The 27,564-nt window shown below is 41.6% G+C and overlaps 1 protein-coding gene across 2 annotated transcripts in view; it reads right to left on the bottom strand.

Annotated features, from left to right (window-relative positions):
• Nucleotides 1-3,500: 3,500 nt before the first annotated feature.
• The window catches only part of KCNG3 (potassium voltage-gated channel modifier subfamily G member 3), a 29,767-nt gene continuing 5,703 nt past the window's right edge, over nucleotides 3,501-27,564 (bottom strand). For both annotated transcript variants that reach the window (XM_037162069.2, XM_037162068.2), the window contains exon 2: nucleotides 3,501-4,146. In XM_037162069.2, the coding sequence (XP_037017964.1) occupies nucleotides 3,501-4,146 (646 nt within the window). The remainder of the gene's footprint in view (nucleotides 4,147-27,564) is intronic.

Genomic DNA, 27,564 nt, shown 5'->3' on the forward strand with positions numbered 1-27,564 from the left:
TTGTTAATATAAATCAAGGATTTCTCACCAAAGTCACTTAAAATTAGTTTGTTTAAATTATAGAATAATGCAGACTGTCGAATTCAATCGCCTAAATAGTAAACTGGCAATTGCACCCACACCGATGATCAAAACTTCAAGTGCCTATTATGCCCTGGCTGGTGTGGCTCAGTGGATTGAGTGCTGGCCTGCAAACCAGAGGGTCATTGGTTTGATTCCCAGTCAGGGCACATGCTTGGATTGAGGGTCAGGCCCCCAGTGGAGGGGTATATGAGAGGCAACCACACCATGATATTTCTCTTCTTCTCCTTCTCTCTCCCTTCCCTTCTCTCTCAAACAATAAGTAAACAAAATCTTTAAAAATTTTTGGGAATATCTAAATGTGTAGGCATGAGTGGGGAATTGCTAAAAGGAAACAATAATAATCCCAGGACAGGACCACGTAATCATGCTTGCAGATGACACTGCACCCGCCTTGGGAAGGCTCCACCGCACAGAGCAGTGAATCGTTAATTTACTTTCGGGGCAGAATTGATACGCCGTCCTCTGAGTGCAGATGGGTCTGAAAAGGCAGGAAGCAAAACACCATACGGAAGCTGAACAAACAGGGAAGTGTGTGCAAGCTTCCCTGACCAAAACGGCACTTCTCCAGAGCATTCCATTAAAGCTGCAACCCATGTTACTTCCTATCTGGGCTATGACATTTCTCAATCCGCACCTTCTCAGTACCGCAGTGGTAACTATGAACTGCAATTCTTTGTGTATACCTGAGTGGGTGCATCACTGAAGTTTTGCAATTTAAAAACTCTATAGAAAACCTGAGTTCCCTATACATTGGTCCCAAGCCCTCCTTCCTGACACTTTGAGTATCTAAAGAAATACTTGCTTTTCGTTTGACCTATAAAAAGAAACCCCAAAGAAAATATTTGTACAAGAAATCACTCATGCCTTCTGATGTCACAAAACAAACAAGAAGCATGTCCAGAGAGCGAGGTTCCTGGGCCCCGGCCCTGTCCGCCTTAGGCTAAGGGACTTCCCAGGGTTTCAATGCTAAAGCTTTGTTCATTCTTAGTAACTGAAGGGTAGCTGAACTGTCTTTAGAATTTATCCAACATGCTCTTTTATGAAAAGTCTGGCATCTCCAACAAGAGTTCTTACTTGCTACTTGAGGGCAGCCTCACAATCCGAGTACGTATTCACCCATGTGGTGATACAGGTACACGTATAGGAATTTGCTTCTCCTGCCTCGGCACCCCAAATCAGTGAACAGTTTCTGCCCCAATATGCCATAGACACTGTGGGAATATGAAAGCTGTGTGCAAAAAAGGGCATCCCAGTCCTCAAGGTATTTATAATTTATTTGGGAAAGAAAAGACATAGTATTCCTGCCTTGGCTGGAGTGGCTCAGTGGACTGAGCGCCAGACTGTGATCCAAAGGGTCACCTGTTTGATTCCCAGTCAGGGCACATGCCTGGTTGTGGGCCAGGCCCTCAGTTGGGGGTGCATGAGAAGCACCCACACATGGATGTTTCTCTCCTTCCCTTTCTCCCTCCCTTCCCCTCTCTAAAAATAAATAAATAAAGTATTTTTTTTTAAAAAGTAATCCTGTGAAGAGTTCTCTGTGTCAGCAAAATGGATGGCTACTGCATCTTAATTAGTAATATCGGGATGCTGTCATCTACATATTATTTGCATATATCACAAAGCCTTAATCCAAATAGGTAAGAAAAAAATAAATCCATGCTATTGATTTCAAATATATTAAAATACAATAAATGTTCAATAAATAATATAATTTGAGTATGTAATGGGTAGCATACCACTGTGCAATAGTAGGAAAGATGGGGTGAGATTCTTAATGGCCAAAATATCACATAAATCAGGAAGTTGGGGAAAAGGAAAAGTTTTCCTATTATCGCCTCCACAATGGCAATGGCAGAGAAGTGTGGCTTCTGGAAACCCAGAGGTTCGTGACAAACAACCTGCTGGACTCCATTTTTAGAGACCCAGGCACTGGCCCTTGCTCCTTCACAATCATACCATCCCTTCCCTGGTTTTCTACCTGGACCAGCTGAGGTCTGAACTCAACGATAGCTAACATTCCTTTAAAGAATAGTTCTGGTAACCCCTTCTCTGATAAATATATCAAAGTGCCATCCTCTCTCTGCCCCCCGCCACTAGGTTACAGTGCACAATATTAAATTATTCATTAATCTCTGACTTTAATTTTTTGCGTCTATACACTGACTTCTTTATGGCAGCTGGTTAACAAGGCAGAAGTCTTAATTCACCTTGCTAAAATTTAGCACTAAACAGTCATCAGTTTTACATCTAGTCCTAATAATCTAGCTAGATTGATGTGGCATCTTATTCAATATTGTTGCAAGAAGTTTTGATGTAGCCGTAATTCACAATGACGAAGATCAGATCAAATAGTTATATATTCATTGCTTTTGGCTGGCTTACAATGGCTAAGCTACACAGCAACCAAGAGTAAGAAAATATTTCATTTCTGTGTTTACAATAACCCAGTGACAACATCTAAGCATGACTTTGGTGTACCCAGATAAACTTTCACCTGGTAAGGCTTAGCCATGTTGTTAAGTTGAAAAAAAAGAACAGAAGAAAAACATGGGCTGTAATATTGCATTTCTTCTACTATCATTTTTTTGTGTGAAAATCTTGTTGCTTGGCCATCGGAATGTAAGGTCAATTACCACCTAATGACAGCAATGAATTCAAATAAAATAAACTCCAATAAAATGCTAACTAATACAAGCTCTCTTCATTCTAAAACATTCTTTTAAAAGAGTCATTTCAGTAAAGAGATTTTTAAAATCCAAAATGAAAAAGGGAGGACATACTCGAGCTTCATGAAGTTGCGTGATTAAATGAATAATAGCAACAAAAATAAATCTGAGAATTGAGAAACGTGCTGGAAAAGTTTTCCAAATACTATTCTTGCTCGTATCTAGCTCCATTATACAGTTTAAATTCAGCCAAATTTTTTAAGTATTTGTTAAACAGTTCCCGCATGTGACATATGTTTCCAAGATACTTCTGACATTGATATGAGATTATAAAACATTTAGAAATGAAAATGTTACTCTCCAACAAAAAACACCATAACTTCCAAGCTTCTTCTGAATTCATACGATGAAAAAACATTTGGAAAATAGTAGCTTTCCATTTTAAAATGTTCAAATAACACACTTTAAAACAGAAAAAGTGTAATTGTTCAAGGCAAGAAGGAGACAAGTCTAAATAAAATAAGATCCTAAAATTAACTCTAGAGCTCACCACTTCTCCTATGCAGTCTCAACCCTATTTACTCCATAATAAGTAAACTGTTGTATCCCTTCAGCTGGGAAGGATAGTTTTTGCCCTACTGAGATGGTAACAGTACCACACTGCAGTGCCTGCCGAGCAAGAAACACATACATGTGAAGGAGCATCAACTCTTTCTACCAAAGTGTATGCAAGACTTGATTTGCAATGCATTAATTTAGGAACTCGGTGGAGAGGCTCCTACTGTATCTGGCTGATCTAAACTTGAGCTCATGGTAACACTGCACAAAGCTGTGGTAGATGAAAGTGATAGGTAATGCCAACAGAACAATTCCACTGACAACACAAACTCCTCCAAGAATTCTTCCAGGCATTGTGATAGGATACATATCTCCATAGCCAACTGTAGTCATAGAGATAATCACCCACCAGCAGGCAGCAGGGATGCTGGCGAAGTCCTTGTTGGATGCTTCCAGGTCCAACCCATGTTCAAGAAGCTGAGAAAGTGCGCTAAAGATTGCCATGGCAACACAAATGAAGACAAGTAACATAACCATCTCTCGGTAACATCGTTTGAGAGTCAAACCAAGTGTCTGAAGACCAATGAAGTGACGGGCAAGCTTAATTACCCAAAAAATCCGCATCATTCTAAGCACCCTCAGTGTGACTCCGGCCCTCTGGAGTTGGGAGTTCTCGCCCGTGAATACTGTCATTAACACGGAGATGTAATACGGCGTGATTGCCAGCAAGTCAATGATGTTCAGGGGTCTCTTGACAAACTCACACTTGTTTTTGGAGACGATGAACCTCACGATGCACTCCGCAGTGAACCAACCTATGCAGATGGCTTCAATTATCCTGTCAAGAGAACAAAAGAAGAATCGATCATTTTATTTTTAAGCATTTTAATAGCTCTTAGAGTTTTTCAGACAGTACTGTACTAACATATTAATTCAGTTACTCCAGAGAACATAAAGGACAGACAGCATCACCAACATCATCAGACCCACCAGGACGCAACACAACAACAAATATTACGGCTCAAATGAAAATTAAACTTGAGAAAGTTCTTATTTATACGCCACACGTAAAACCACTGATTTTTTGTTTTGCTTGTCATTAATACTTAAAATCTATTTATTTCGTGAAATTGAAATGAATTTATAACTCAGCCAACCTCAATATGACATGTTACACACCCTGTGAGGGCACTGATTCTCAGCTGTGACGTCAGTTACGACATTGGTCAGAGGACTTCGTTCCTGTACAGCGGACGTACCCACGTTTTCAATGATGTATTTCTCGGTAAATTAGAGTAAACGCAAGACCATTTCTCAAAACGGTACTCTGCCAACTCTGCCTGGAGGCTTGGTGTAGGTACAAGGCCGAGCCAGCTCTCTGGGCTTGGCAGGACCGCTGTGCCCTCGCCAGCAGAGCGGCGCCGTCCCCGGGGCTGTCACGGTACAAACAGGGCTGAGGGCTCTTGCACTGGAGCAAAACAGTCACTACACTGAATTTTCACAAAGACCCCATTTGCTTTCCACAGCAATTTTTATGCAACATACATTTTTTAAAGGTCGCACATTAGCTAGAGCAGTATCTACCAACCTTCCCACTCATGGCACACACTGAAACTGAGGGTAATATTTACATAACGTACCGGCACCAAGGGGTTCTATTCTTAAAGCGGAAGCCTCCTGTTTGGGGGCTCCGGCCACTCTGGCCCTTGCCCACAGTCCTGAGGCTGCGATAAAGGAAATCTCAGTACACCAGTCAGGAAGCCTTGATCCAGAATAAGAGGTAATTCTGAGGTAATTTTTAATTAAATTACATTTTTAGATTTAAAGTAAGCTATAATTATTACACCATCATGCATGTTTTTCCACATTAATTCTTTCCCATCGCTGACCTAGGCCCAAACATCAGAAGTACAATAGAGAGAGAAGAAATTGGAGTAGGGAGACAGTAAGGCCTGTGGGCCAACATTTTGTAAAGAATTCCTCAAAGTGCATGTCACAGAACACAAGCGGCACAGGAAGTTACTCAGGGAAATGAACACGTAAAATTAACCATGTTCCCCCCTACGGTGGCATTAGCGGGGCTGTAGAGATCAATTTTATTTATTATTTGAATAGGCAGGATATTTACGTAGTTCAAATTTAAAAGGTGAAAACAGCCCTGATTGGGATGGCTCAGTGGATTGAGTGCCAGCCTGCAAACCAAAGGATCGCTGGTTCGATTCCCAGCCAGGGCACATGCCTGGGTTGCGGGCCAGGTCCCCATTGGGGGGGCACATGAGGCAACCACACATTGATGTTTCTCTCCCCCTTTCTCCTCCTCTTCCCCTCTCTAAAATAAATAAATAACTGTTTAAAATTTTTAAACGTGAAAACAGAGGATACAAAGAAAATTCTCCCTCTTAGCCCATTCCCCAACCACCCAGTTTCCCAGTCTTCACACCAGTCACCCAACCCTCAGGGCACCGTCTGAAAAGCAACAGCCACTGACCACCAAGACCCTGGAAACCCAAGTCAATTACTGTCCTGTGGCTGCTGTTAAAAATTACCATAAATTTGGTGGCATAAAACAACAGAAAAGTATTCCCCCTAGTTCTAGAGGCCAGAAGTGCAAAACCAGCATCCCTGGGCCAATACCAAGCTTTAGGAGGCCACACTCCCATCAGAGGCTCTAGGAGAGAATCCAGTCCTTGCCTCTTCCAGCCTCTGGTAGCTGTGGCCATTCCCTGGCTGGCAGCCAGTCATCGTAATCTCCGCCTCCAGGGCCCCACTGGCTCCTCCTCCAGTGTCACTGTGTCAGATCCCCCCTGCGTGCTTCTTCTGCAGATGATCAGGATAATCCCACCATCTCAAGAGCCTTAATTTAACCGCATCCGGACCACCCCTTTGCCTTGTATGACAACATCCACAGGTTCCAGGGATTAGGATCTGGTATCTTCGGGGGCAAAAGCTTCCTACTCGAAGTCAGCAGCTGAAGTCACATTATCTGTCCCTCTGCTCACGGACCCCATTACTCTGTGGTTGGCGGTGCTTCCCTGTCCCCACTGGAGTATCAGGAAAAGCTGCTGCCATAGTTCTCTGTGAACCTGACGATTCAGAAAACTGGGAGTAATGAAACTTGGCAGATTGAAAGAAGAAGCTGCATTTGTTTTCTCTCTCTCTCTCTCTCTCTCTCTCTCTCTCTATATATATATATATATATATATATATATATATATATATATTCATATCCATATAACACTTCTCCCTGGTAATACTCATCAAATATTCCATAAGTCCCCCACATCTCCAGCCCCTTTGCAGTTAGGCAGGGTCATATGACCAGGTCTGACAGATGAGCTGTTTGCCAAATGATTCTGTCACTCTGGGGCAGGAGCACAGAATGAGTGCTGATTCTCCTCCCTGCCATGGCAACCTGGAAGGCCTGTGCCCTCCGAAATGGCTACGAAACGGCAGGGCCCCCATGAGCCCAAGTCCCCGAGCGTCTGTGCAGAGAACAACCTGACTCTGATTGGACCTGATATGTGAGCAACAAATAAATTGTTGCTGGGTTAAGCCACTGAGAATTCTAAATGGGTTGCAATCCTAGGTAATAAACTGGTAAATACAGTTAATCTACACACGCAGTAGTAATAGTAATGGTTTTCTCACAGTGGCTGCAGTTAAAATGTCACCAGTTCACCAGCTAATGTGAAGGGACAAGGGACGTGACCAAGAGCATTGCACCTGCTCCCGCTCTGAGGGAGGATTCTCGCCTCTCACGTGGCAGAGTTGCATTGATCTCCTAAGGGCTCTCCTGGCAATAAAACCCTAAGATTCCATTAAATTAAGAAGAGTAAAAATTTTAATTGTGCCAGAAATACTAGAACATTTTCTGTTTCATTATTTCAACCAGCAGCCAAAGTTGTTGAGCTGAAAAAAGGAGGAAACCCACAAGATGCAGAATGATCCCTCAGTAAGAGAATTTCAAAGGGGCAAACTCCTCTATAACGAAGCCCCCTGGGCTCTCACTGCCCACCCCCAAGTCAGATGCAGGTTAGCCAGAATTCCACACAAAAGGGATGAATCAGTGGGAAGCGCAGGCATCCCTCTCTCACCTAGGACTTTGCCAAGGCAGCCTCCAACAGCAAACACCACTAAGCCTGCCAAAATCCCCCATGTCTCCAACGGCACTCCTGCCAATGCCACCACCGACAACTGCTGGAAAACCGAGTGCTGTTGCCTGAGCACCAGAGCCAACAGTTGGGTACTCCCAAAGGTTACTGCCACGAAAAACAAATAGAAGAAAACGAGCTAAGGAAGATGACCAGGGAACATATGTTTTGGAAGCCTCTTCTGATTCCTTGGAGCCCCCCACCTTGTGGAAGATCAGGGACTCAAGGCTGGCAAAAATACTTACCAGTTACTGAGGCCTTTCAGGCGGGCACTGTGCCCGGGTACTTCACGGACATCATCTCATTTCATCTTTTTGGAGAATTCCAAGAAGTGGGCATTTCCCCTACTATCTCCATTTTACAGACGACAAAACTGAGGCTGGGAAGTCAAACGCCTTTTCCAAGGTCACACAGCTAAAACACACCGGCGGCATAGGTAATGAATCTTGTATCTACTGGGTTTTGAAGTTCTAAAGAACCTTAGAAAAGACTAATAATGTCATGACAGCGTTCAGTGTTAATATTAAATGATACGTATCAAACAGCAGCATTTTTCAACCTGTCGGTTCTTAACCCATTAATGGATCAAAACTGACGTTTTTCAGAAATTACATGGAAAATACCAGAGTACAGAGAAGGGTTCTGCAGGATTGCTCCTCCCTACAGCCCCCACCCCTGGCTGTCCTTGCTTTTCTGCCTTCCCACGGCAGGCAGGCAGGGACGTGCGGCTCTCTCCCGTGCCTGAATAAACTGGGCTCAGCACCTCCTCCCTGCACCGTAGTGTCTCCTCTGTCGTTCCTCTGACCTCTGTTTTGGCCAACACAGGCACCAGATCCATATACTTTCTTAGCAGATGAACAGGGACCAACGACCCTCTACAAAGAAACAGACAAGTTCTCGACCGTGTGTCCAAGGACTGCAGCATTCACTCAGCTACGGCAGGGGCTACTCATTGTACATCAATCTCCATCAAAGCTCAGAGTGTGTTTCTGTGAAAACTCCCAGACAATTACTCCAAATAATCCTTACCTTCTCAGCCTCCTTCTGGAATAATCAATTCTATTTGCAACCCCAAAACACGAATTCAGTGCATTTGGGTAGAATCTGAGATGCAGGCATACCTGAAAGACACTGCAGGTCTGGTCCCAGATGACCCTAACAAAGCAAGTACCACAATAAAGCCAGTTGTAATCATTTTGCTGGTGGAGGGGCTTGCCTTCAGTTTGTAAAAAAAAAAATCCAACACCTTTTGAAGCACAATGAAGCAAAGCACAACAGAATGAGGTATGCTTGTAGCACATGTCTACTAAGTGTGACTTAGCAGAGAGAAATTCTAAAACCTAAGAAAGAAATGGTGATGATGCTTTGTCAGTGTGACAGTTTTTAACTCTCTGAGATGGAGAGCTGAGACCATTCATCATACAAAAGAAAACAGAACAGTATTATCACAAATCAGCCAGTCCGAACCCCATCAGCCCTCAGCCTACAGCCAATTCCACGCTCACAGCCACTTTCCTCAAGTGTTATTTTGAAATGAATCTCAGATGTGGGCACGTGTTCCAGAACCCTCTCGCATCCTTCCTGCCTGGTAGGTCAACCAAGTGTTCACAAAGACAGTGTGTCGGGTCCATTGAGACAGGCCAGTTCCAGCCAGTCCTGGGGTAAGGGTGGGATAAATGTCCCCATCAACTTGGATATGATTCCAGGCTCACGGAGCACACATTCATTCACCAAACAATGAAGCTTATGAGTGCCTACTGTATGCCAGGCTCTTCAGAGTCACCAGGAGGCCTATAAAGATGAATTAAAGACAGAACTTAACTATAGTTACGAAGATGTTATTACTGGGCAAGCTGGATGCAGGGTACACCGGAATTCTGTGTACTATTTTTGCAACTTTTTGTAAGTATCAAGTTATTTCAAAACAAAAACTTTGAAACAACAACAACAAAAGTTGACAACTTAGAGTAAGGTAAGACATCCCCTCCTGACAACAACCTTATCTGTATAAACTCAAATATAAAATGAAGAGAGTGACAAATGCTGTAATCATCATGTATTGAGTTCCGAAGAAGGACAGTTCCCCTTCATCTGGGGGCTGATGGGAGGCTTCTTTGATAAAGTGGCAATTTAATTACAGGGAGGGGCAAAAGTGGTTACAGTGGTTTGTATGGGAAATAACACAATAATTAATAAATAATAATCCAAGAGTAAACTCTGTGTTTCAGGTACTCAAAACTGTAAACTTACTTTTGCCTCACCCTGTGTTCTGGAAAGAACAGTACAAAGTCAGGAAAGTGCTGGGTAAATTTGATATAGTGAAAGCAATTACATTTTAAAGGTTAAAAAAAAAGAAGAAGAAGCCTAAGGGAGGTAGCAGGTAATAAAGATAATAGAGATGGAAAGGTAAATTGGAGCCCACAGTTGATTTGATGGCAATAATCGTGGGTACCATTTATTGAAAAAACTGCGATGAGGCTGATGTTTTCAATATACTATGTCATACATATAGGTAAATATGACCCAGAAAAGAAGCCAGGTTATTAACAGTGGTTATTCAAGGAGAAAGAGGGAGATTAGCAGATACAGGGCTGTAAAGGTAGGAATCCACTTTTTTTAAACCAAAAGCGTCTATGATTCTCTCACAAGTATTTAACTACATGATTTCTAAAATAACTTATATAACCAAACAGTTGTTGGTTTGATTCCCAGTCAGGGCACATGCCTGGGTAGCCGGCCAAGTCCCCAGTAGGGGGCACGCGAGAGGCAACCACGCATTGATGTTTTTCTCCCTCTCTTTCTCCTTCCCTTCCCCTCTCTTTAGAAATAAATAAGTAAAATCTTTTAAAAAGAATATTCTTTTACTTTATATAAAAGGATGACTTTTATATATGTTATTATTACTCTTCAGGGCCCACAAGGTGGTCGTTGCTATTGCATTATCCCTATTTTACAAACACGCTCCAGGCTAAGTCTGTGGCCTGGCTGGGGTGCTGGCTGGGCAGCGTGAACGTGTCTGCTGGGGGAGAGACTGAAGACAGACGGTCTGCTTAGGGGACCACTAAACTATTCAAACACAAACATACAGGCCACATACCAAGCAGTGACCGTGGGAAAAAGAAGAGGCACACGGGCAGAAAAGCACCGCAGTGCTCAGAGAACGTGGGGCCTGGCTTGGCTGCACAGTGAGGTGTGCAGTGGGAAGAGGGGTGACTCCAGGAATTATGGGTGTGTGCACTGAAGCCTTATGGCAAAGCGGATGAATTTTGAAAGTCAAGTCACAGCTTTAAAGGCAAAGGGAACCCATTAAAGATTTGGCTACAGGTGGCTTCATTCATTCAATAAGCATTTCTTAAGAGGTTACTACTATGTGCCAGGCATATTGCCAGGCCAGCAGGTGGGGAAGAGGCCAAGTGTGCTGTGGGAACAGCCGTCAGACAGGAGGTAATGGGATGAGTGGGGGATGATGGGAAGGAAACAAAATGAGATGATGCGGCACAGATGCCCAGACGCCTTCAACAAGGCCCTGCCACTGGCTGGCTGGAAAGGGCAGAGAGTCATGGGTACAAGCATGTGAGCTGACACCCACCACTCAGCAGACATTCATCACCTCCGGGAGCATCCTGGAGAGGGAGGGTCGGAGGAAACCAGCAAGAGCCCCCAGGGCTGTCCCTTTATTTATTTAAAGGCAAGTGAAGAAAGGAAAACCACCCAGAAAAATCTTATTACAAGAGATGGCCACTCTGAACCATTCTCTTTTCTTAACAGCATCTTTTCAAAGCAAAAGTACGTAAAGAATTTCATCAGCATCGGCTTCAGTGTTGGTGTGCATTACCCTGCAGTCAAGGACTTTGGCTCTGGGCCGACCATGCAGAAACCACCCGGTTCTGTATATGACTCGCCTGAGGCTCTCAAAGTCAGGGCCACCGGGGTAAATTCTCTTCACCTGATGCTAAGGAATGTGTTTTTAGAAGACTACCACGTCCTAGGTGGTCACGAGAATGGAGAGTCCCAAAATCTACGGCTCTGCTTGTTACTTCTAAAACACTCCCCAGAGATGAGCGCATCCATCAGCAGCTGCCTTTCCAGGTCACCTGCGGTCTCCACTCCACGTGGGCTCCCCTTCCCCCTGCAGGTACAGTGATCCCTCCCAGCACCTCCAACCACCGCCCCAGGTGGACGCAAACTCATCTAAGTAATGCTACAAGAAAATCAGCCTCTTCACAAGAATTAATCTGTTCCCATTCCCTATAACTACCAGATGGGTTTTACTCCCTTTTTATTTAATTGGCAATTCATTAGTAAAAGAATTATGAAACTAGAAGGAATATCAAGAGACCATCTTCCTTTTCAGACAAGACCATCTTTAAAAACTGGTATCTATTCTTTTTCTTTAATAGTGTTGTATTATTTTGATGTCAAAATAGTTTTTACCTAAAAAGCTGCTCTCATACAATGAATTTCAAAAGAATGGTATTTCTGAAGTGAGGTATTTCATGCTAATATCATTATTTGCTATTTTTTTAATTAATTAATTAATTAATTAATTTTTAGACACAGGGGAAGGGAAGGAGAAAGAGGAGAGAAATATCAACATGTGGTTGCCTCTCACATGCCCCCTCCTGGGGACCTGGCCTGTGACCCAGGCATGTACCCTGACTTGGAATCCAACCGGCAACCCTTTGGTTTTTTAGGCCGGTGCTCAACCCACTGAGCCACACTAACCAGGGCTATTTGCTATTTTCTTTTTTTATAATATATTTTATTAATTTTTTTAGAAAGAGAGGGAGAAAGAGAGGGAGAGAAACATTGGTGTGTGGTTGCCTCTCACGTGCCCCCCCCCCCGGGGACCTGGCCCACAACCCAGGCATGTGCCCTGATGGGGAATCGAACCAGAGACTCTTTGATTCGCAGCCTGCACTCAATCCACCAAGCTACACCAGCCAGGGCAAATCACAGGTAAATAATATGTCCAGAGCTCAACTTGGTTATTTTTGCTTAATTACCGTGTACCAAATACTCACATGCAAACCTCAGAACATAAATGATACTTCTTCACATACGAAGTTCCCGACACACACATAAAAATAAAGAATTCAATTAATTACAGTGATAGCTTAAAATATCCACTTGTAAGGCCTTTTCAAACAACAAGCTAAGTGTTTTGTAAAACATTCACAGCACTAAAAGCGACAATTCTCAGCTCCTCGTGGAAAGTTACTGACTCCCAATGATCGTCAGATAAAAGCTGAGTTCATGATCAGGTCATCCAAGACTCCAGGTCACGCTCACGCCACTCCTGCTTTGGACCATCTGCTCCAGTGTAAGATTTTTCTCAGGCCTCTGGCCTTTGCACATCTATCCCTCTTTCCTGGCTAATAGCAACCAGACCTTCAAGTCTCAACTGACGCATCGCCATCCTTGGAAAGCCTCAAGGCTTTCTAGGTTCCTAGCATGGCAAGGCTTCTCCTGGGTGCCCCAGACAGCCAGCATGGACCCCTAGCACAGTGCAGGTCACACCGTGTCCTGGCTGTACGTTTGCTATGTCTCCCCAGGCAGGGAAAAACTGGGCTCTGTGTGTGTGTGTGTATCTATTTTAAGTCACTATATTGGCCTAGTTATGACACTTAATTCAACAAATGTTGTTTGAATAAATGAATAGTGTAATAAATTTTACTAGTGTGTGCAGCTGTTTTATCAGTCTCATATTATGAGAAAATGATGTATTCGTTGTGTTGATTTCTTTAAAATTAAAAATAATGCATTACCATCCTTCTTGCCACACAGTAAAATTAATGAGATAGAAAATAGTCCTATAGGTAAAAGCTAAAACTGCAAAGATTTCAGAAGAAAACGCAGGAATCATCTTTGTTACTGGGCAGTTTCTGCAAACTTTTTTATGCAGGGCACAAAAGCAGTCATCATGAAAGAAAATACTAATAAATTAGACTTTATCAAAATTTAAAACTTCCAAAAAATTTTAAACCTTCAATACAGTGAAAATGAATAGGTAAGCCAGAGACTAGAGAAAAATAGTCACAAAACATTTATCTGTCAAAGCCCTGGCTGGTGTGGCTCAGTGGACTGAATGCCAGCCTGTGAACCAGAAGGTCTCTGGTTCGATTCCCAGTCAGGGCACATGCCTGGGTTGTGGGCCAGGTTCCCATTGCAGGGCATGTGAGAGGCAACCACACATCGATGTTTCTCTCCCTCTCTTTCTCCCTCCCTTCCCCTCTCTCTAAGAATAAGCAAATAAAATCTTTTCTAAACATTGAATTAAAATTTTTTAAAAGCTTTTTTTCCTGAAAGTTTAGGCCCAAAATGTGGTGCCCATTACACACAGGAGCATGTTATACACGGCAAAATACGGTATTTCAAAATGAGCGCATTTCATTTTACATAACTCATATCTCAATAAAATTGATTTTTAAACAAAAAAAACGAGCTATTTCACACCAGCCAGATTAGCAAAAGTTTTAAAGTCTGACAATACATAGAAATGATGAGGACTGAGCAACAGACTCTTATTCACTACTGACAAAAGAAATCAGTACCACTACTCTGAGAGCGGTTAGCGACATCTGGGAGAGACGCACATTCCTTTCAGTACCGCAGCACCTCCAGTCCTGGGAGATTCTCGTTAAACGGGTGTGCACTGAGACGCAAACAAACCCATCTACTGCAGCATTACAGTAATAGCAAAATTCCCACCGACAGAAGAACAAATAAATCAATACTTATTGCATTCTAGTTGAAATGAAGAGGTTATATAGCAACCGATGTCAGCATGTGAGAATCTAAACAAAATAAAATAAAGGTGAGCCAAAACAGCAAGCCACAGATTCCACTGATGATACCACTTCACAAAACAATGGTTTTAAGTCTACAAAACAATCCTATATTTTACGTGTAGACACATATGCAAGCATACACAAAAAGTACTTTTAAGTGTATGGAAATAACTTCAAAGTCAGGAAAGTGGCTATTTCTGTGGGAAAAGAAGAGATTTCAGTGGGAAAGAAGCACCCAGGGGACTCAACTGTTTTTTTTTTTTTTTTAAATCTCTCATGTCTTACTGTAGGTTGTAGGAACACAGGTGTTCATTGTGCTATGATCTATATTTCTCACATGCCTGGAAGACTCTGTAATGGTACGATGCATAATTTCCTCTTCTTACTTTTGTATGAAAAGAAAAGGAAATAAAAGAAAATGTGTGTTTCTTTGATTTCACAGATTGTTTTGTTCGGCTGCTTTAAGTTGTTGGTAGCTGTAGTCAAGGAAAACACATTTTGATTGGCATAAGGAGCTCTACTTTTTTAATGTTTAAGTTTTGCTTTATTTTTAATAGCCTCATATTTAAAAAAATCTTCAGGGCATTTGCTGTAATGCCTTAAAACACCAACATTTAATTAAATTATACAGATTAATTAAAAAACAGGGACAATTTATTTTAAAAGCCCCCTGTATATTATACTGTTACCTGGTAAAACTTTATTTTTATCTTTATAGAGACTGAAAATTCTGCTCTTTCTTTCACTTGTTCTTAAATGGCACGTGTAAAAATAACTATCAATTCAATCCAATGTGGTCCTTAATTTAGTTCTTGGGATGTGAGTCAAAGCCCCCCACACATCATCCACACACCCAAAGGCGAAGTTGCTGCCGCCCGGAAAGGAATGGAGTTTCAGCCAAGAACACCCGCCCCGGATGTGGATGATCTCCAGCTCTCTCTCATGTTCTGTGACCCACAGTAAGTCACCCGACTTCCATACTGCCTTTACCTGTAACCTGACATGTTAATGACCTCAGAGTGCTTCGGCTAATAAATAAGACAACTGAAGCGTTGCCAGGCATGCAGCGGGGAGCTCCGTTGTATTTATTTCACCCACCCCATCTCGCACACACGAGGAAATGTGCACCCGTGCACAGGTTCTCCCAGGATGCCGTGTAGAAATATGTCACACTGCCCCAAAGGGTTGCCTTTAAAGTGGCACAAATGCAAATGTTTCTGCTTCCTCAAAACGTATTATATCACATCACACAACCATATTCTTGGCGATCATAAATTAACGCACATTATTAGTAAATAAATGGGTGGATAAAATCCTGTCAGAAAGTGTTCTATTAATTGGCATTTTATCAAAGCCAAAAAACGTAATGTCGTCTCCCAGGCATTTCAGTGTTGCCATTTAGGGTTTAAATGCTCCCTGACATGCATCCTGACCCCTTCTTGTAAAGGTAAAGTTACTGTGTCACTTGGGGAGCTGCTGCCCCAGCTGGTGCCCTCTCCCGACTTCCTGACACTTCATGGAAGTGTCCTGACACATGAGGGGAGACCCCCACACAGCCTGAATTTATTTTTTTTAATTGTGTATTTATTCTTACATGTTTAAACTTCAGTCACCTTCAGAGCACTCTCCACCTGATGCAATACACCTATCGAGACATATTTTTTCACTGCCACTGCTCAAAACAGTTTTTGAACTCATAGATTTTGATGCTTTTAGTGCTTCCGCCAGTTTTTTGTTCCACCTCTTCTACATCAGCAAAATGTTTCCCTTTGAGGACTTTTCCATCTGAGAAAACAAAAAACAGTTGCTTGGGGCGAGATTGGATGCATAGGAAGTGTGGATCACAAGGGACAAAAACTGCTGGACATTCAGCCCTGGCTGGTGTGGCTCAATGGATTGAGCTGCCAAGTTCGATTCCCAGTTGGGCACATGCCTGGGTTGCTGGCTGGGTCCCTGGCAGTGGGGGGACGCATGAGAAGCAACCATGCATTAATGTTTCTCTCCGCCTTTCTCCCTCCCTTCTCCTCTCTAAAAATAAATAAATAAAGTCTTTTAAAAAATATAAAAACTGCTGAACATTCTGCACAGTGTGGGCAGGTGCACTCATAAATCACTTATCATGAATTGGGTGAAGGTGGTGAGAGTCTTTAAAAACACCAGCTAGTACACTGATACAGATGGGTTCCTAAAACACTCGTTTAGCCTGCACTACAAAGGGCCCGCCCACCAGAAGATAATTCTGGGTTTTCAGGGTGCCCCCTAAAGCAGTGTAGTCTCCCAAAACAATCCCCACAGCTCTTCCCTGCCTCTAGCCCACCTGAACACAGGGGTCCCCAAACTTTTGGCTCATATGGCCCATGAAAGAATTTAGGAAAACTGTATATCATCCTGGGACATTTTTATTTTGACAGCTGACAATTTTAAAGTTAAAATAGCTACAAAGCATGCAAATTCTCCCATGTTGTAAATGTTTAAAATATTTAAGACAAACTGTTACATCACTTTTTTCAGTGTTTTCATGCAACCCACAAACTCTCATTTTAAAAACACACTAACAGCCACGGCCAGTGTGGCGAGGTTGGAGCGTCAGCCAGAGCACCGGGTGGCTGGTGGTTCGATTCCTAGACAGGGCATGTGCCAAGGTTGTGGGTTTGATCCCTGGTCTAGGGGTGTATGAGAGGCAACTGATCATGTTTCTCTCTCTGTCTCCCTCCCCTTCCTCTCTAAAATCAATAGTGTATTTTTTTTTCATTTTAATTACACTAACAAACTCTTCTTTAACCTAATTATACTTTCTTAATAATTTCCTTATAAAACTCGTAACTCGTATTTCCATTCTATTTCTTCAATATAATTTCGCTTTACTGTAATATACTTTCAAATATATGTAATATATGCTTGAAAAACTTTAAATACCCTATCATACTTGTGCCCTGGCTGGTGTAGCTCAGTAGATTGAGGGTGGGCCTGTGAACTAAGGGATGGCAGTTCGATTCCCACACAGGGCACATGCCTGGGTTGCAGGCCAGTTCCCAGCAAGGGATGCATGAGAGGCAACCATACATTGATATTTCTCTCCCTCTCTTCTTCCCTTCCCCTCTAAAGATAAATGAATAAAATCTTAAAACAAAAAACAAAACCTACAATTAAAATAATAAAATAAAATATCATACTTGTTTGCAATATCAAAAATTATGTTTATATCTTTAACTTTTTAATTACCTATTTACCTGAAATTTAACTTGCTATAATCTGTTATTTTTCATTGAGTTAATACAAAATTCAGTATATAACTAATTAAACAAAAGGTAAGATTTTATTTGAACTGCATCTTCAGGGTTTTTTTTCTTTTCAATTAGTTCATGTCTTTTTAGCAGGTTAATATTTTATAGCTAAATTAATAAATGAATATTTCTCATGTCATTGATAGAATGACATAGATCCAACTTTATTTCTATTCCTGTTCTTTTTTTTATTGAATTTACTGGGGTAACACTGGTTAATAAAATTATAGGTTTCAAGTGTACAATTCAATAATACATCATCCAAATATTCTATTCCTATTTTTGTTTTTACAGATAAAAGGGCTGAGAATCCTTATTTAAACAAGCAGAGGAAAATGGAAGGACTTGTATCATAGGAATGTTATTCAATTTTCTTTCCCTCCTTCCAAGTATATGCAAAAATATCACATTTTGATTATCAAAAATTCTTTTTAGACCTATATAGTATTTCCATAGAAAAGATCTGACTTGAATATAATTATGATGAAACCATCAGACAAGGTCAAATTAAGGGGCATCTACAAAACAACTGGCCTAGACTCTCAAAAGCATCAATGTTAAATGATACCCTGAGTGTGCTCACTCTATTGTTGGACAGGAAAATGTCCTGATTTTCAGAAGGTAAGTGCTGAAGTATTTAGGGATCAAGTGTCAAGATGTTTGCATCGACTCTCAAATGTTTCAGCAGAGAAGTAATAATTGTAGACAAACAGATCAAATCAAGAATAATTACTGTTACATGATGATACACAAAATGAGGCAAAATCTTCACGATAGGGGAATCTGAGTGAAAGACATAAATAAAGCTGTTCATCACATTTTTCTTGCAACTTTCCTATAAGCATGATATTTATAAAATTAAAAATTGGGGTGAGTTTATTTTTAATGATTTATCTGCTATAAAATCAATTATATTCTTGTCACATTTGTTAAAAGCAAAAACCACCAGTCCCCTAACTTGCAATCGGATCTGTTGCCCATAATTAGAGTCATTCACTTTCTCACTTCCTAGGAGGTACTGCATAAAAAAATGAAACAAAGAGAACAGAAACCACTTAGACCAAGACTCAGTGACCGCTAAGTGACTAAGTAACTTAGTCAGTGACTGCTCAATACACCAGTTCTTCCACTTCCAGGCGCAAGTTCTAAACCTGACAATATTAGAAAGGGTTGGGTTATTAAAATACTTCAGTACATTTGTCAACACAACTTTTATTAAATGTTTACATCTATCTGATCGCATGCTTTCAATATATTTTCATCAAAACCTTGGAACTGCACCTGGCTTATTCAGCTTGTGGAAAACGCCCACCACGTAATTAAATGTGCAAAGTCAATCCTCACTGTGAAACCAATCATTCAAATCAGATGGACTTTCCTAAGAAGAGACTAATTTACTTTTTTTTCTATTTAAATGCTGTGTAAATAGTGCATTTCTCTATGACGACCTTCTCACTTTTGAACTGTACCACAGAGAGGGAAAGCGAGGGAGGGAGGGATGGGGAAAAGAGGAATCTCAAACTTGAAGACAAAGAACGATGATCAAGCATTGTTGTGAGCCTGCCGCCCGGATGAAGTGAGGTCCTGCTGGATACTTTCTCACGGATCTTCCTGATCCTCTTGGTATTTCTTACCAATGTCCTCTCTGCTTTGCTGTCAAATGGCTCTCTCTGGGAATGACGAGGGCAAGATTATTACAAGAAAAATACTTTGAGTGGTGTCTTTCATTAGCATCCGTAATTTTTACAACGTTAGACAATGCACCTTATTTCGTAAGACTCAGGACGGTAAGAGGAACGCCTTATGAAATGGAAGAAATATGAAAGTCCATTGCCTTCACCACAGGCATGTCCTCGAGCAGACTGGGTTTACGGAAGTGGGCACGCTGAGGACTCGGAAACCGGCACCTTTGAAAACGTGGTTTCCAACTTTTGGGTCTCAGGATCCCTTTACACTCGAGACCCCCAAAGAGCTTTTGTTTCATGTAGGTTATCTCTATAGATATTTACCATGTTAGATGTTAAAACTAGCAATTTAAAAAAATATATTTACTCCATTTTAAAAAACAAATATATTTACACATGCATGAAATATTTTTATGAAAAATAAGCATACTTTCCCCCAAAAAGGTGGGCAAAGTGAGTCTTTTACCTTTGTGCAAATCTCATTAATGCCTGGCTTCATATAGAGTAGCTGAATTATTCTGTTTCCACATTTAATATGTTGTGCTATGTTATTTTACAGTATACAAACACAGGTAGTTGGGAAAGGGACGAGCACTTTTATAGGCTTGTATGATAAATGTGAATATGCTTTTTTGATATCATCCTACAACTCATAAAATAATTTTTTAAAGGTTAGCAGCAATGCGGAAACTGAAATCCTATCACCGAACCTACAGTATTTGGTTACATTAAAATCCACTGGAGTCTCTGGAACTCAGGGTAGATCTCTTGCTCTCGCATAGTTTTGCACACATCAGGAATTAGCCACTCAGGAGGTACCAGTTCCTGAAGGATGTGGACCTTCCAATGTTAACACATTTCATTCGACGATATTTTACAGATTACAGTGATTACCACCACCACCAATCATATCGAAAAAATGATTAAGTATTGGGAAGCTGGCAAGCATGCAATGGCAGATTCAAGTTTTCTGAATGTCTGTTTTTTACTAGGAATCTCTGATTTTATCACTGGCAACAATTAGCGTCCATTGTCTTCCTAGAAGGGACAAACTCATCTAGTTCACTTATGATGAAATGCCTGCCATCTACTCAGGTCTATATAAACCACCCTCTGCCAGTCATTCGTTCAAAGAAAAATGGTGCTTCAGGCTGTTCTGCATGCAGTTCACCCAGCTGCACCAGCGCTTTCCCCAGAGACTTCCCATTTCATCACACAGGAGGTTCTAAAACACACACTTCAAAGTCAGGGTGCAGTATAATTAATACTTTTAATTGCTGCCCTGGCTGGTGTGGCTCAGTCAATCAAGCACTGGCCTGAGAACCGAGGGGTCACTGGTTCGATTCCCAGTCAGGGCACATGCCTGGGTTGTAGGCCAGGTCTCCAGTTGAAGGCGTGAAAGAAGCAACCGATTGATGTATCTCTCACACACTGATGTTTCTCTCTCTCTTCCTCTTTCTCCTTCCTTCACCCTCTCTCTGAAAGTAGATGAATAAAATCTTTAATAGTAATAATAATTTTAATTGCTTTGTCAAGGTCATTCTTGGGTAAACCTTCTTATTTTAACTATATATGGTAACCTGGACAGCTAGCTCAGTTGGTTGGAGGTTCATCCTGATATAACAAGGTTGCAATTTGATCCCCGGTCAGGGCACGTATAAGAGTCAACCAGTGAATGCATAAATAATTGGAACAGCCAAGTGATGTTTCTCTCTCTCTCTCTCTCTCTCTCTCCTCCTTTCTCTCCCGCTTCTCACTTCAACCAAACTAATAAAAAATTTAACTGTATGTGGTGGTGGTGAAGACACCTCCTAACCCGGTTTGGTGCCACTGACACTTACGCTGTGTCCTTGTGCCTGGTACTCAGGAATGCGATGTAGACTGGAATGAGGCCACACCAGAAGCCCTTCCATGACACTCAAGGCTGCCCAGGCTCTGCTCCCACCCCTGGGCTCCCTGGTACAGCCACACCAACTCACCTGCCCATCATCAATGGCTCTGGTTCTTCCTCCTTGTGTATAGGGAGCTCCTAGAGGAGGGTGAGGGCTGTCTTGGTTATTCCTTAAGGCAACTCAGTTATTCCATATATTAGCAAATACAACTATTCCCTTTCTTGAAATGTATTTCCCATTTTATTTCCTATAAAATCATAAACTTTTAGTGTTACAAAAACACAGCCCTCAATTTAATAGGACCTATCTTGTGAATCCCAGCTTTGATCATCTATCCCTTCCTACCCACCTCCTACATTTACCAATTCAGAGTAAACTGGTAAGTCTAAACCTGTAATCTTTATAAGAAAACCCCTAACTTATAAGTACTTGATTTCCCAACCCAACCATAAACACTAATAAAAGCTCCTACTCACCAGAACTCCTATGACTGAATAGTATGCTTTGATTAGGGAAAGTTCTTGGGAAAATAGAACAATCTGAGTCAGAGTAGGCTTTGTTGAGAGCCAAGGGCAGAGTTTGGCATCAGGCTGGTTCGAAGACAAGAATCAGTAATCAAATCCTGGGTCCTCAATTCTCAAAACAGTGGTACTGTGAGCTGTCCTTATTTTACAAATGAGGAAACTCAGGCATGGAAAAGAAGGTGTCCAAGGGAGCACAGTCCGAAAGGCCCAGGCCTTATAAAAGGCCAGATGGGAAATGCTGAAGCTTTGCAGGCCATTCAGTCTCTGTTGCAACTATCAGCTGTGCTGAAGTAGCAGGAAAGTTGCTATAGACAATATGTAAATGAATTAGAGTGACGATGCTCCAATAAAACTCTATTTATGGACACTAAAATTTGAATGTCAGGTAATTGTCACAAGTCATAAAACAGCCTTCTTTTGGGTTCCTTTTGTCACCATTTAGAAATGTACATTCTTAGCTAAGGGGCTGTACAGAGACAGGCAGCGGGCGTGAATTGTCTGCAGCCAGTGTCCTCACCCCTTCTCCAGATCGCCACCAGTCCTGTGACAGGGGGTGGGGGGACCAGTCCAGACCCCTGTCATAGAATGGTGTTGGGGTAAAAAGAAAACAATGATGTCAGGGTTAAACTTGGTCAATTCCAACGATGGCTTTATCCAAAACAACAAAAAACAAACAAAAAGATGCCACCACGACCTGGGCCAACATGGCATGTCCATTAGCTGCCTGGCCCCAGGACTCAAGGTACCCCTTGGAGTGTCAGGATGAAATGGTGGTCCTAACGTCCTCACTGGTCCCACCCTTGCCTCCACACTGGGCCAGACTGATCTTTTTAAATTAAGTCAAGTTAGCCCTGGCTGCTGTGGCTCAGTGACCTGAGTGCTGGCCTGCAAGCCAAAAGGTCACTGGTTCCATTCCCAGTGACTGCACTTGCCTGGATTAAGGGCCAGATTTTCTGTCAGAGAGCTTTCTAGCAGAAACCATCAACATTTCTCTCCCTCCCTTTCCCTCTCTCTAAAATTAAACAAATAAAATCTTTAAAAACTATGTCTTCTGCTTAAAACCCACATTCATATACAAATTCAAAGTCCTGACCATTTTCTGTTTTAAAAAAGAAGACTACCCAAATGAATCCTTTTGCTTGGCGCATCTCTAAGGCTATGCAAGATCTATTTTCCCCACCTTTGCCCCCAATTCCCTACCACTCTGCTCTCTTGCTCTTCCTCCAACAAATCGACGGCACACCCATCTCAGGGGGTCGCACGTACTACAACCCTCCGGGTCCTCGTTCGGACATCCATCACCTTCTCAGAGAGGCCTTTCCTGACCATGATTCACACTTATTCTGTAAACCCCGTATTCTGCTTTATTTCTTCATGGTACTTATCTCCATCTGTTTACAATACTTGGTTCTTGAGGGCAGAGGCTCTGTTTTGTTCACTGCCATATCCCCAGCCCCTAAAATAGTCTTGGATACTTAGTAGTTGCTCAATAAATGTTTGTTGAAATTAATGAATAAGTGATTGGGGAGCCACAAAAACAATTTGCAATTGACTTCTTAAAATATAACCTGCTCATAGGTTGAAGACAATTTATAAGTTGTCTCCTATCAAAAAAGAAAATGCTGCTGTATTTGCATGGGTCTTTCACATGTATAGTTCATTAATATATATATACACTGAGTGCCTACCCATGTGCAGAGTATTGAATTGTATGTTGTGAAGCACAGAATTTGTTCTCAAAGAATTTCCACACTAAAAGGAACCTAAGACATACTGACATGCAACCTCAAGAAAAGACAGCCCTGGCTGGTGTCGCTCAGTGGACTGAGCACCAGCCTGCTCAATCCTGAAAGGTCACTGCTGGTTCAATTCCCAGTGAGAGCACATGCCTGGCTTGCAGTCCAGGTTCCCAGTGAGGGGCTTGAGAGAAGCAACCAACTGTTGTTTCTCTCCCTCTCTTTCTCCCTCCCCTGCCTTCTCTCTGGAAAAAAAAATATACATATATTCAGTAAAATAAATAAAAATCTTTAAAAAGAAGAAAAGATAGACCGTGAGAAGGGGTCTAAGTGGGGAAAGATAAAGACCTAGGGAAGTTCAGCTTCCTGTTGAGGGCTCAGTCTTTTTTTTTTTTAATTAATTTTATTGTTATTTTTCAAGTACAGTTTTTTGTCTATTTTTCCCATCCCAGCCTCCCCCGCCCCTTGCTCCCCACCTCCCTCCCAAGGGCTCAGTCTTCATTCTCTCATCTGACCATCTGTGTAGAGTAGGGCAGTAAATTAACTGGCTAGGATAGTCTCCTAACTTTGATAAGTTGATAACTTTTTCCTTTTGATATTTTTTTTGCCTCAATTACATACTTCCCTTTGCCAGTAAAAGCAAGAGCTGAAGAGTCCGTGTTATTCTCAAGCTAACAAAATCATTAAATAGACATAAAAGAACTGAGGAGTCCTTGCTATTCTCAAGCTAAGAAAATCATTAAACAGACATAACCATTCCAAACACTCCAACAAGTTCACAAATGAATTCATTCATTCAAGCACAGATGTTTTGCCTGTTGCTTTGCCTGATTTACCTGCCTGGCCCAAGTCTCTTTCCTAGCCAGTCAAGGGCTCCAACTTTATCAACCTTTTATACTCCTTCAAAGATACCACCAAACCATAATGCTTAAAACAGTATGGAGGGTGATGGTTGTATAACTCCAACAATATGCAGAAAGCCACTGAATGTGCACTTTAAAAGGTCAGTTCCATGGTATGTGAGTTATATCTCAAAAAAAGCTGTTATATTTTTAAAAGGTTATTTCCAAGTGTTTGCCATTAAAATATTAGTAATATGAGTATTCTATGCACCACTATTAATTGCATTGCTATAATGGTTGTTATTAATGATGAGTGGTGCTTGGACTCCTTTCATTCTGTTAACCCAGCCGTTTCCCCCCTTTGGCATTTCTTAAACATGGGTGCATATATGCACATCAGTTTGTAAAGACCTATGAAAAAAATTGTGTCCTGCGCCACTGTTTGCATTTTGAAAAACTAGAGTCAAACTAACCATTCCACAGCAGAATAGAGCAGAGATGTAGGTGTCAAATACCAGATCGCTACTTACTCACTACATGAGTTTGAACATATTACTTAACCTACCTAAACTCTGTTATAAAATGGGTGTAATAATAGTCCTGCTTAATAGGACTGTTATGAGACTTAGAGGACAAAATACACGTAAAAACTAAACAAGGGAGTAGCATATGTTAAGTATTCAATAAATATTAACTATCAGAGCCAATACTGTTATCAACCAGACACTTGTTGAATGGATTGTGAGCCATCCCTACGATAGAATACCATACAGATTTTTAAAGAATCAGGAAGATTTATACAAACTGATATGGAAAGAGGTCCAAAATGTTAAGCTCAAAAAGCAAAATGCTAAACAAGATTACAGAAAGACTAAGTTATAAACTCTTTAAAATCTATATGACCCTGGCTGGTGTTGCTCAGTGGATTGAGCACAGGCCTGCAAACCAAAGGATCGTGGTTTGATTCCCAGTCAGGGCACCTGCCTGGGTTGCGGGCCAGTTCCCAGCAGGGGATGCACAAGAAGCAACCATACATTGATACTTCTCTCCCTCTCTCCTTCCCTTCCCCTCTAAAGATAAATAAATAAAATCTTTAAAAAACCTATATGGGGGGGGAAGGGAAAAAAATGTACTTGAAAAGTAACTAAATAAAATTTAAAAAAAAATAAAAATAAATGAAAAACCTATATGATGTGTATATGTAATTATATATGCATATACGTGTGAAAGTGCCTATATGTTTTTATGGAGTATTTCTGGAAGAATACTCAGAAACTGGGTGATGGAATTGAAGAGAAAGAGGCATATGTATTCTTCACTTCTTAACCCTCAGAACCATACTTTTTTCCAATGAGCAAAGTTTTCATTTTTAAAAAACTGCGAAAAATATTAACGATGACTTGTTTACTAAAAAAGAAAAAGGAAGCACCTTGATTAAAGAAAAGCTACTGACAAAAGAAAGTCTCCACTGAACTCTGAAGCTGGCAGCAGCTAGAAAAACCCTATACACATATTAAAAGAAACAGTCCACTGTGAAAGAACAGAATTTAACTGAAGTCTGGGTTATGTTCAATACTATCAGAGATCTATTAATTACTGGCTTCTGAAAATAGCCACCTTATCTACAAAGTAAAATCGCTGAGACTTCCATCTTCAGATTCAAATACCGCCTTTTATTTTTAAAGTACTTAACAACCAACTGGATTTATATAATACTGGCCTACAAGGCAATAGAAATAATACAATTGGTTTGTAACTTTCCATCACCTGGTGTTTCACTGTGATGGTTTCATTTTTTAAACTTGGACTTAAAATAACACTGTAAGAAATTTTCACATTTTTACATCTCAAAATCTCACCACCACACCAAACACAAAACAATACACATCAAAGATCAAGAGTCCCACGTGAAATAACTGTTCAACATGATTTCTTTAAAAAATTTAAAATGATAGCAAGACCTGCATGGTACAGAGATTTAAGACTCAAATGAGAAGGCTCCTGCTGAGACTGGCTGAAGAGAGAGAAAAGTTCAGGGGCCAAAGAGGTCGAAAGTGACAAAGGCAACTACTTTGCATCTCATCCTCTTTCTCAAAGTCCTGACTAGCAAAGGGCATCTGTTTTTATGAAACACACAGCAGTGCTTAGTAATTTTAAAAGACTGTATCTATATATTCAAATACCCAAAGAATATCAATCTTCTCGGCAGCACTGAAATGATATCAAACGTTAGTGGAAGGCACACTGCCTGAAAAATCTTTAGTTTGTCTTGTCAATCAGATGTAGCATTAAGAACATCGTCATTCTAAGATTAGTTACTAGGATTGTTCATTAAGGGAAGCTGTGAATGTCTTCGCCAGAGATCTTAAACAGAAAGAACGGTCCGCCCTGGCTGGTGTAGCTCAGTGGACTGATCATGGGCTGTGAACCGAAGAGTCGCTGGTTCGATTCCCAGTCAGGGCACATGCCTGGGTTGCAGGGTCAGGGCCCCAGTGGAGGCCACGTGAGAGGTAACCACACAGTGATGTTTCTCTCCCTCTTTCTCCCTCCCTTCCCCTCTCTAAAAATAAATAAAACCTTTAAAAATTAAAAAAAAAGAAGAGATGGTCCTCTCATTGAGATGGCTTTGGGTGCGCAAAAAGAAAAATGGTACATGATCCCTCTCCCACTCACCCTCAGGAGATCCCGCTTCCAGAACCTTCTCCATACAAGATGGCAAGTGGGAAGCAGGCCCTGTATAGAAAAGTGGATTTCCAGCTCACCAAATGTGGGCTGAGGCAGTTAAGCAAAAGGGACCCCCAATGTCTGTGGGTCCTAGCATTGCTCCACTCAGTAAACGACACCTCACCCACCATCCTAGCACTGGCAGATGAGTCATCATTAGTAAAATCCACGTTTTTGCCCAAGTCCAATCACTCCTCACCATCTTGACGGCTACTCCCCTAGATCAAGTTTCACATTCTCTCAAGTGCTAGGTCTTGTGGCCTCTGCTGTTGCCCTCTCTGTCCATTCTCTACCCGGCAGTCACTGGTGTTTTTAAAACACAGCAGATCATATCTTCCTTCTGCTCTAGAATCTTCCAAGGGCTTAGCTGTCACACTGGAATAACACCCAACCTCCTTCCCAGGGCACATAGTCTCTGCCTGATGTTCTCCTGCCCTTGGGCTAAATGCTAGCCCACCGGGGCCTTCCTTTTCTGTTCTGTAGACAAGCCGAGGTCACTGTCCCACCGCCTGTGCATGCGCTGTTCCCTCTGTCCAGAACACTCTTCCCTCCCTCTCCGAGGCCAGGTGTGTCTCATCATTCAGGTCTCAATTCACATCACCTCTTCACATTCTACACAAAGAAGCA

Source organism: Artibeus jamaicensis, unplaced genomic scaffold (genome assembly GCF_021234435.1).
Source record: "Artibeus jamaicensis isolate MK-2021 breed Jamaican fruit bat unplaced genomic scaffold, CSHL_Jam_final contig_465, whole genome shotgun sequence".
Classification (NCBI taxonomy): Eukaryota; Metazoa; Chordata; class Mammalia; order Chiroptera; family Phyllostomidae; genus Artibeus; species Artibeus jamaicensis.